General features: G+C 34.7%; 1 protein-coding gene across 1 annotated transcript; it reads right to left on the bottom strand.

The window, feature by feature from the left end:
* Positions 1–1,017: 1,017 nt before the first annotated feature.
* Positions 1,018–3,401, bottom strand: LOC124539196 (UDP-glycosyltransferase UGT5-like). The gene is made up of 4 exons (XM_047116494.1): positions 2,592–3,401; positions 1,819–2,041; positions 1,511–1,730; positions 1,018–1,309 (listed from the first exon to the last, which is right to left on the bottom strand). The coding sequence occupies exons 1-4, from the start codon at positions 3,399–3,401 to the stop codon at positions 1,024–1,026; spliced, it is 1,539 nt and encodes a 512-aa protein (XP_046972450.1). The 3' UTR covers positions 1,018–1,023.
* Positions 3,402–10,312: the final 6,911 nt, after the last annotated feature.

The raw sequence follows: 10,312 nt of genomic DNA on the forward strand, positions 1-10,312 counted from the left end.
TAATTTACGGTCATCAAAAACTTGTATATGAGATGAATATTTCAAACAAAAATTAATTTAATTTTCTGTTTGAATTAAATTAAAATATATATATATTTAAAGTTAAATTAAAAATGACCTCAGCATTTAAATAATATTGCATAATATTTGTTTACATAATATTCTAGTACATTAGACATGCAAGTTTAAACAGGTGCCGAGGGACCAACATCGGGTTGATCGTTCATGAGCTCCCATAGGAGATCGCCGTAATACATAATATGAGCTAGCCGTGATCCTAAAAATAGCAACTAGTTTATTTCGACTCAGATATTCGACAACATCACATAATTACCCTGATCACAATGTAAGTAGCTAAAGCACTTGTGTTATGGAACACCAGAAGTAAAAACGGTACCAAGATAACATAGAAAACAAATGAATTTTTTCTACATCCACTCGGCCGGGAATCGAACTCGGGATCTCGGATTGGCGTACCCATGAAATCCGGTGTATACACACTCGACCACGGAGGTCTTTTTTTATATATAAATAATTTGTCAGGAAATTGCGGTAAATGTACGTATGCTAAGTAAAGTTTATGAAAAAAAAATGAGAAATCCACATCTTTAAAGATTATTATATTTTTACTGATGAAATCTCTAAGGAAAACAATTATTTCCGTTACTTTTAGTGAATTTAACAAACGTTTTTTACTTTTAAACTAAGTTAAAATTATATTACAATTTTATATAAAAAATAATAATAATTTTGAGTATTCAATTCGTCTTCGCAGTTCTTAACGTGATATTATAATTAAAATATATTATTATTGTATTAGTATACTAATTTGTAATAATCATCTTCACGAAGAAATATTTAAAACCCGTTTTATTCCCTTGAATGTATTAAATTATCAATCATAAATTCTGCACAATTTAGATATAATTTTTGTTTTTGAAATATATTATAAAATTTTATTTAAAAAATAAATAGCGGACATTATTGTTAAGAAAATGAATTAATAAGCTGATCTACAGCTTATTAATTCATTTTCTTAACATTTAAGTGCGTATAATAGTTAAGCTTTGAAACAATAAAATATATCGCTAATACTGCGACTGACAAGAATACAATCAAACAACTTAACAACAATAGAACAATTTCTAGTTCATAATACTCCGCCCAGCGTATGTTCGCGGCGGGCGTGCGCCGATACTCCACATCGCCGTGACGCAAGACGTGTTCCGTCCACCACACCGCGCGCTCCAGCGACGATTGCGGTTGATCTTTCATAAAATTGCGAAGTTTGACAATGTTTTGACGATAACTGAAATCAAAAGAAATACACAACATGAAGTAAAATGACGTTAATGCAATCTTAATAGATGTTAGTATTATTTAAGTTTCACAATATTTAGCTCTTGACTGCACCTAGATTTGTCAATAGTAAGACGTGTTATTCGAATTTTAAATTAAATCTTTATTTTACACATTCGTTTTATTTAAAAAAAAAAAGTAAAATATTTACCTTGTTTCGTTGATTACAGTATTAATAGCATCTATCAGCAATTCTTCTGTCAGTGCTTCAAATAAAATGTATTTTCCGATGTTAAATTTAGCGTATTGCTCCGCATTAAGCCATTGGTCACCAAGCATTGGTATACAAACAAGAGGTACGCCAGCAGTAAGAGCTTCATCCGTAGATTGTAAACCTCCTTGTGTTATAAATAGCTTTATTTTAGGATGTCCTAGTTGCAAAAGTACATAAATACAATAAAATTAATAGAACAATAGGTAAAATTAAAATTTACATAATTTTGAAAAGAAAGGCCATACTTAATAAATCCGATTGTGGTAGCCATTTTGAAATTTTAACATTCTTTGGAAGTCCTGGAAACTCGACTTTATCCCATTTCAATAAAATATCGTAAGGAAGTTTTGAAAACACATCGGTAAATATCTTCAATTTCTCTGGTGGTAATATCGAAGGCTTCACATTTGTACCAAGGCTCATATATATAACTCCATGTTTAGAAGAATCTAGATAAGATTTTAGATCCTAAAAAATATTATTATAATTATTCGACATTTTTAATAAACGCGTGCCTGAAGTTCCTTAACAGTATCTTACGATTTTTGACAATTATTTTGCGCGTTCATTTCGACTCTTATATTTTCAGAAAATCACGATAAAATTTATTATTATCTCAAACCATAGTCTTTTGTAATCGCTGAGTCATCTAGGATCTTTTTTATGGTATTGGTTGGCGGACGAGCATATAGGCCACCTGATGGTAAGTGGTCACCATCACCCATAGACAATGACGCTGTAAGAAATATTAACTATTCTTTACATCGTCAATGTGCCACCAACCTTGGGAACTAAGATGTTACGTCCCCTGTGCCTGTAGTTACACTGGCTCACTCACCATTAAAACCGGATCACAACAATACTTAGTACTGTAATTTGGCGGAAGAATAACTGATGAGTGGGTGGTACCTACCCAGACGGGCTAGCACAAAGCCCTACCACCAAGTAAAATAGATAAGATCTTATGAATTTGTGACATTTATTAATGATCATAAAATTTAATATATATAGTACGTACCTCCGGTAGCTTAGCTTGAGGTTTTTGATGCAAGCCTCCTAGATACAATACATTTGGTGGAACAGGCCGATTGAAATCCCATAAAGGATGAACATTTAGGAACATCATGCGTACTTTTTCACCCAAAACGTGCAAATCTGGCATGTCTGAACCAATAATCGACTTTAATACTTTATTTTCCATTTCTTCGTGTTCGTTAAAAATTTTCTCGCTTGAGTAATGAATATATAACTCGCTGAACTTCTCCCATATGGTTAGATTATAAATTCTTCTATGCATTGCGTTAGGGTAAATTAGCGGATGTGTGGCTGCTCCGATCTTTTCGTAAGAGGTAAAAACACCACTAAACGAGCTGAATTCGATAACTGGTGCATCGTAGATATACGAAAACACAAAGGCCGGTCGAATACAAGATTCGATAAACAATAAATCGAATTTCCTATCATCGCGGAGGAATTTTTGAATTTCAGCTGACTTGAATTGTTTCACGAATAATTCTAAGAGAAAATCATTTGCGAAACGAAAAAATTCAAGTTGATCCTGTCCGCTATCTCTTTCTGTAAACAACTTCCAGTGGTCGTAGGAAATATCATGCAGATCGATTTCTGTTAGGTTTTCAGGTGTTTGACCTTTTGGATATGCTGGATCTGTTGTTATCACTGTCACTTCATGTCCACGCTTAGCTAGTTCTAACATTACTGGACGAAACACAACTTGATGGCTTATAGAAGGCGTTGGAAAAACGCCTAATATTTTCGCCGATTCACTTCCATGAAAAAGGTAAATTAAAATAATTATAATATTAAACATCTTGAACGCTGATTCGAGAAAAAAGTGAAATATATGATATTATATCTTTTCGTGAAGTTTTAAGACTTATTTGACTCTTGGTTTTGCGATAACATTCTTATCACAATTTTTTTTTATCTCAAATTTATATACTAAAACTTGGAAGGTACTGCTGTATGTACAGAAATATATTTTTTATTTATATTTTCATAAAATAAAAACAAATCTTATTCCTCGAATATGAAGACTTAAAAAACAGTGCTTTTGAGTCCTTACTTAAATTTCTGACAAAGAGAAAACTCGCTGATTTCTTTTCGCCGATTCTTCTCAGATCTGAGGTGATTCTTTCCGTTACAGTGAAACTTACACAATAAGACAGATATAATAATTTTAAAATCTGAATCTTGTAACAATGTAATTGGCGCATTAGTTTAATAGATATTAATTTAGAATTTTTACTGGGTTTAATAATGTTAATAGTTGTCTATTCGATTTTTACTGGCCAGTCTACAACAATATTTAAAAAAAATATTCAGTTCGAATATCAATAAATAATAAATGATGTTGTATGTATGTAAGATTAGGGTCGTAGGGTTCGTATCGCTTTAGATATGAGCCAATTACACAACTCACGCTTCATAATAGAGTCTTGCGAACGACACGCCGAATTCAATATTTACTATAAATAAAAAAAACATAGTTATGATTGGGTTATACATCTATATGTTATACACACGTATGTATTATTCTCGCGTTTCGTTACATAAAAGGTTGTTTTTTTGAAATAAAATATTATTTTCATAATTTTATATTAGTTGTGGATGGACCATAATTGGACGCATAGTTATATTTACACTAAATTAACAGACGAATTGTATATTGATTGTAGAATATTTCGTCTATCAATTTTCAAAAAGTTATAAATATATTTAACATTTCTATACATGAAGTATGTATTTAGACGTAGTGTGGTTTATCTTTATCAAAGATTAAAATATTGTGATAAGGAAAGATATCTTTTTTTAGAATTTGACATTAGCGACGTCTGGCGATGTCATATATAATTAAGATATGAAGATAACATGATGATTATATAGGAAATATTGTATCACCAAAAAAAAATATTTTTAATTTTTGTAACGTCATATGACTTGCAATATGACGACCTACAACATAAGTGTATGTAGTAGGTATTATTAACAATAATCAAACTGTCATTTTAAAGGATTTTTTAATATGTGTTTTGATTTTGACCATTGAAGTGTTAAAAACAACGCACCACTAATATTGATCACTGACAAAATCAGTGATAACACTAGTTTACAAAATTTAACTTTTTGTCTGTTGCCACGAATTTTATGGTAATCAAATCTACACTCAAAATTTTTTGAGCAACTCGAGTTACTTTGTTTTTATTTTTTATCGTTTAAACATATACCTATATTAATCGATAACAGGTGTATTTTACTGTGTTCAGATTGGTATCTGAAGTTTTTGCGTAATGAGTAGTTCAAGGAGACGTTTATTAAATCAATCCAGATCATTTTTGCTATATATGCGGAGAAGATGTGTGTAACGATTGAAAAGCTATATCAGAATTGGTGAATAATACCTATTTTGAGTATTTTAGGATTATCTTAGATAAAAATGAGAAGTCTTGGGCTCCCAATTGTCTTTGTAATTCGATTGTAATCATTTTATGTGCACGAGAAGTAAGGATAGGCCTATAACGCCAATTTTCCGACTCCGCAAAGTCAATAAATCCTTTACATTTTTAAATTAGCTTTTTCTCAAATTTGAATCGCTTTAAAGAAATACTTGACATTTTTTCCAACCCAAATTAATTTGGCGAAATGCTGCTATGTCTCCAGGTTGCAAAATGTGTGTTGCATTTGGGTGGAGTACAATAAAAAGTATGCAATTTCGAATACTTTAATCATAACATAGGTTTTATGCCCCTTAACAAAGGCATAAGATTTTTTTTTTGTTTTGTAAAAGTTACAGCATCGACTTATCACTAAACACTTTCAAATAATATTTAATATGGGTGACAATCGAGGTGATACATCTTTATAGGTGTAAACAAGATTGCCTGACTTGTCATGTCAGGCAATGAAAATTTGTGGATGAGAAAGTCCGTGTTGAAAGTATTTTATTTAGAACCTACATAACGAATTCTATTGATTTTAGTAACTAGCCACCATTCCAATCCAATCCATCAGCCCATTTCCGTCCACTACTGGACATAGGCCTCTCCAATAGCACACCACTGTGATCGATCTTCGGCTACTCGCATCCAGCTTCTACCAGCCACCTTGCGTAAATCGTCGCTCCACCGTGCTCGAGGACGTCCTACACTACGTTTGCCGCGACACGGTCTCCACTCTAGAACACGTTTCCCCCAACGGTTATCGGTTCTGCGACAAATATGGCCAGCCCACTGCCACTTCAGCTTACTAATCCGGTGGGCTATGTCGATGACTTTGATTCTCTGGCGGATCGCCTCATTTCTGATGCGATCCCGCAGAGAAACGTCGAGCATAGCCCTTTTCATAGCACGCTGAGCGACTTTAAACTGGTGGACCAGCCTTGCCGTGAGTGTCCACGTTTTGGCTCCGTATGTCATGACAGGAACTAGCCACATTTAATTTAATAACTAGCCACCTATGCTAGTTATTAAATTTTTATTAATTTATAATTTTTTTAAATTCGCAGTCAATAATTTTGAGACATATCTGCCGAGTGTCGAAAATTTACCGATAATACTGTCAGTATCTATACTGAAAATAAAATAATCAAAGATGATAGCTAGATAACTACGTGAATCAGTAAACATCTTCAGAGGTGCGTATAATAAAATGTTTGGAATGGAATGAAGATTTGAGTGGCCAATTACTGAAAGTTACCCTATATCGCTTCTACAAAAAATGGCTAAAAAATTATTAGATATTTTCTTAATATTATCATTGCTTGTCCGGGAAGAACATCAAGTAAACGTATGTGTCAAACCTAACGTATATAACGCGATTTTTAGAAGAATTAAGATACGTTTATAAGATAAATCTAGAAAATTTATATAGTAACAATTTAGTTCAATTATCATAGTATATATTTAAGCAACAACAACAAACAACAACAACAGCCTGTAAATTTCCACTGCTGGGCTAAAGGCCTCCTCTCCCTTTGAGGAGAAGGTTTGGATCATATTCCGAAGGAAGTTGAGATGGCCCAGTGGTTAGAACGCGTGCATCTAAACCGATGATTGCGGGTTCAAACCCAGGTAAGCACCGCTGTTTCATGTGCTTAATTTGTCTTTATAATTCATCTCGTGCTCAGCGGTGAAGGAAAACATCGTGAGGAAACCTGCATGTGACAAATTTCATCGAAATTCTGCCACATGTGCATTCCACGAATCCGCATTGGAACAGCGTGATGGAATATATTTAAGCATTTGATGTTAATAAATTCTAAAAATATATTCAGTTTATTGGCCAATAAAATTGATTTAGAACTATGAAATTGTTAAGCGTTGTCAGCATGCAATGTTTATAAACTCATATCATAGTACATTCAGAAACTCATTCTGTTACAAACGTCGAAAATACAAAACATTTTGCGGAACAGCTGATTGAAATCCCAAATGGAATGTAAAAATAACATGATTCGTAACGTTTGTGTTGTTGGTTTGAATTTGAGCCGAGATGGTCCAGTGGTTAGCGTGCATCTTAACCGATGATTGTGGGTTCAAACCCAGGCAACCACCACTTAACATTCATATATTTAATTTGTGTTTATAATTCATCTCGTGCTCGGCGGTGAAGGGAAACATCGTAACCTGCATAGACACCTGCATCTGTCTAATTTCATAGAAATTCTGCCACACTTGTATTTCACCAACCCGCATTAGAACAGCGTGGTGGAATGTGTTGCAAGCCTTCTTCGCAGAAGACTGGTGGATAGTTTCTACAACCCCCTATCTAACTTAGACATCAGCGACATCGAGGTTGCGTTAATGCGTTTCAAATCAAATCAAATTCAATTTTACTCAAGTAAACTTCACAATTAAGCGTTTTTGAATCGTCTATACTTAAATACTACCACCGTTTTAGAAAGAAGCGTCTAGCAGAAGTAACGCCAAGAAACTCCCATAGTTACTGTTTTCAAATAAACAGATTTACAATGTTGTTCTTCACAATACTTCACTTTCAATGAATAATAAGATTTATTCATTAATTTAGTCTTAATAAATTTTATAAATGGTAAATTGATTTCTGTTCTTAAAGAAATGTAACTAGTTTGAAATAAAATCTATACATATAATAAAATTGGACAGTCTGTTTGTAATATTAAAAAAGCCCTTTTTATTAAATGTATACATGTTACACACGGTACATATACCAAAATAACATTTTTTTTTTAATTTTGTCGGTCTGTCTGTCTCTCTAGAACCGCTGGACTGATTTTATCGGGACTTTCACTGGCAGATAACTGATATAATAGGGCGTAACTTAGGCTACAATAATAAATATTTTTTTGTTAAAATCAAACGCGTACCAGGTCGCGAGCAAAGCTAGTTTAAAATAATATCAAATATCTCTATTTATTACGTTAAATAAAATCGTGAGAGAGTGCTACTCTTTCTTGCGCTAAATAAATCCACTTAAGGAGCTGGATTCGATAGTAGGTCCGTCGTATACATATGAAATACAGTTACGAAAAAATCAATAAATCGCAGTTATCGAAAAAATCAATAAATCAAGTGTTTAATGACTACGAATTAAGTTTTGAATTTCAGGTGACTATAATTGTTATACTAATATATCCAAGACAAGATGTGAATAAACCAACAGGTAGGGTTATAAATTTATCTAGAATGAAACCTGCTTAGCTTCGCAATTAATGTCGAGTAACATTAGTACTTACTGCGCTCGGTAATAAATTTGATACATTTGTTGCAAATATGCTGTTCTAATATGTCGTAAGCAATGCTCCACAAGTACCAGGGTGGCATAAACGTAGACAGGTCACGTCCACCGCATGCATCTAGAGAGACCATTCAATAGAAAGCAATAGGATGTTACTATCCTCTATCGAATCTGCAACTACTTGGATATTGTCCAAATAAGTTTTGATATGTGAAAAGAACCTGTCTCGCTTGTTTCCAATTCAATAGAAATTTAATTTTAAAATTGTAGACAATATGTGTTGAATTAATCTATAGTGCTATTAGCTTAAAAATAGTTTATAAGCGGTAAAATACGCAATGAATGAGCCCTATCACCAAGCAAATATTTCAGTCTAAAATTGTGATACCTGTAAAGCAAGCAAGAAGAGAACGTGCTTTTTGTCAGCGTTGAATCTAAAGTGGTAAGTGTAAGTGGCTGTTAATAAATTTATTATTTTATAATTTGGATTTGTTTAGTTATTTTAAGGAACACAAGGCAATTATGATGTTTTTGCAAAAACTACCTCAACGACAAGAATAGATCTCATATTTTAATGGTGTAGCATAGTTTGGATATTCCTTCCTTTCTAAAAATAGAAATGAGAACCATCACAAATTCATCAATAAAATAAAAATATTTTTTGTTTGGAATATAAAAGAACCACCACACGAGCCTAATATAAGTTGAAAGCGGTAGTATGCATGTGTAAAAGTGACATTCTGGTTTCTATAAGAACGCAACCATATTTGTTTATTAGTTGTCAACTTTTATATTTTTTCTCATTTTAATATTATGCCCTTGGTGATACGGCTTTGTGCAAGCCCGTCTGGGTAGGTACCACCCACTCATCAGATATTGTGTTTCGGTTTGAAGGGTGCGTGAGCCAATGCTATGTGCCTGTTGGCACAAGGGACACAGCATCTTAGTTTCCAAGGTTGGTGGAGCATTGACGATGTAAGGAATAGTTAATATTTCTTACAGCGTCTTTGTCTATGGGTGATGGTGACCACTCACTATCAGGTGGCCCATATGCTAATTGACATTGAGCTTGTAACCTTTTGTCCTAACAATAGACGTTCGTTGCATTTTTCAATCATATCTTTAATCATATATTTAATCGTTAATTTATTTCCACCTGAATATCAACATAATTATGTGCGTAAATTTGAGAACCAAAACTCCAGAAGAAATTGGCGTGGTATTGAACTTTTGCGTTGCAATCCTACAGTATGCACACTAAATGATTGCAAGCTGTTATTTCCAATCCAATCCATCAGCCCATTTACGTCCACTGCTGGACATAGGCCTCTCCAATTGCACGCCACTGAGATCGTTCATGGGCTATTCGCATCCAGCTCCTGCCAGCCGTCTTGCGTAAGTCGTCATAGTCGTACGCTTGCCGAGACGCGGTCTCCACTCTAGAACACGTTTTACTCAACGGTTATTCGTTCTGCGACAAATATGGCCAGCCCACTGCCACTTCAGCTTACTAATCCGGTAGGCTATGTCGATGACTTTGGTTCTTTTTGGTGGTTGGGATCCCGCAGAGAAACGCCGAGCATAGCGCTTTCCATAGCACGCTGGGCGACTTTAAACTGGTACACCAGCCTTGCCGTGAGTGTCCATGTTTTGGCTCCGTATGTCATGACGGGTAGGACGCACTGGTTGAAGACTTTCGTCTTAAGGCGCTGCGTGGGATCGACGATGTAAAGATTCGACGTAATTTCCCAAACGCTGCCCAACCTTTTTTTTTTTTTCTCGCTGGAAAAACGCTTTACGCGCTTCCCCTATGTGATGGGAAGTGGGGGGGTGTGTGGGACTCCCCAGAGCCTTGGGCGCCTAGAGCGCCCAAGTAGGCCGGGTTTACCCACTAAAAAACCAGCGGTACCCTCTCCGTCTTTCGGCGGACGCCACGGGATCGCTTACGCATGCTATCGTGACGCCCTGACGGTCGGCCCGCCTATGCGGGCCTCCAACTCCTAGGGG

The sequence above is a fragment of the Vanessa cardui genome, chromosome 22 (genome assembly GCF_905220365.1).
Source record: "Vanessa cardui chromosome 22, ilVanCard2.1, whole genome shotgun sequence".
Taxonomy (NCBI): domain Eukaryota; kingdom Metazoa; phylum Arthropoda; class Insecta; order Lepidoptera; family Nymphalidae; genus Vanessa; species Vanessa cardui.

Coding starts and splice junctions, on each gene's coding strand:
- LOC124539196 (XM_047116494.1), bottom strand. CDS start 3,401: ATGTTTAATATTATAATTATTTTAATTTACCTTTTTCATGGAAGTGAA. Junction 1,731..1,818: donor ACCACAATCGGATTTATTAA/GTATGGCCTTTC, acceptor TTTTGCAACTAG/GACATCCTAAAATAAAGCTA. Junction 1,310..1,510: donor ACTGTAATCAACGAAACAAG/GTAAATATTTTA, acceptor TTTTGATTTCAG/TTATCGTCAAAACATTGTCA.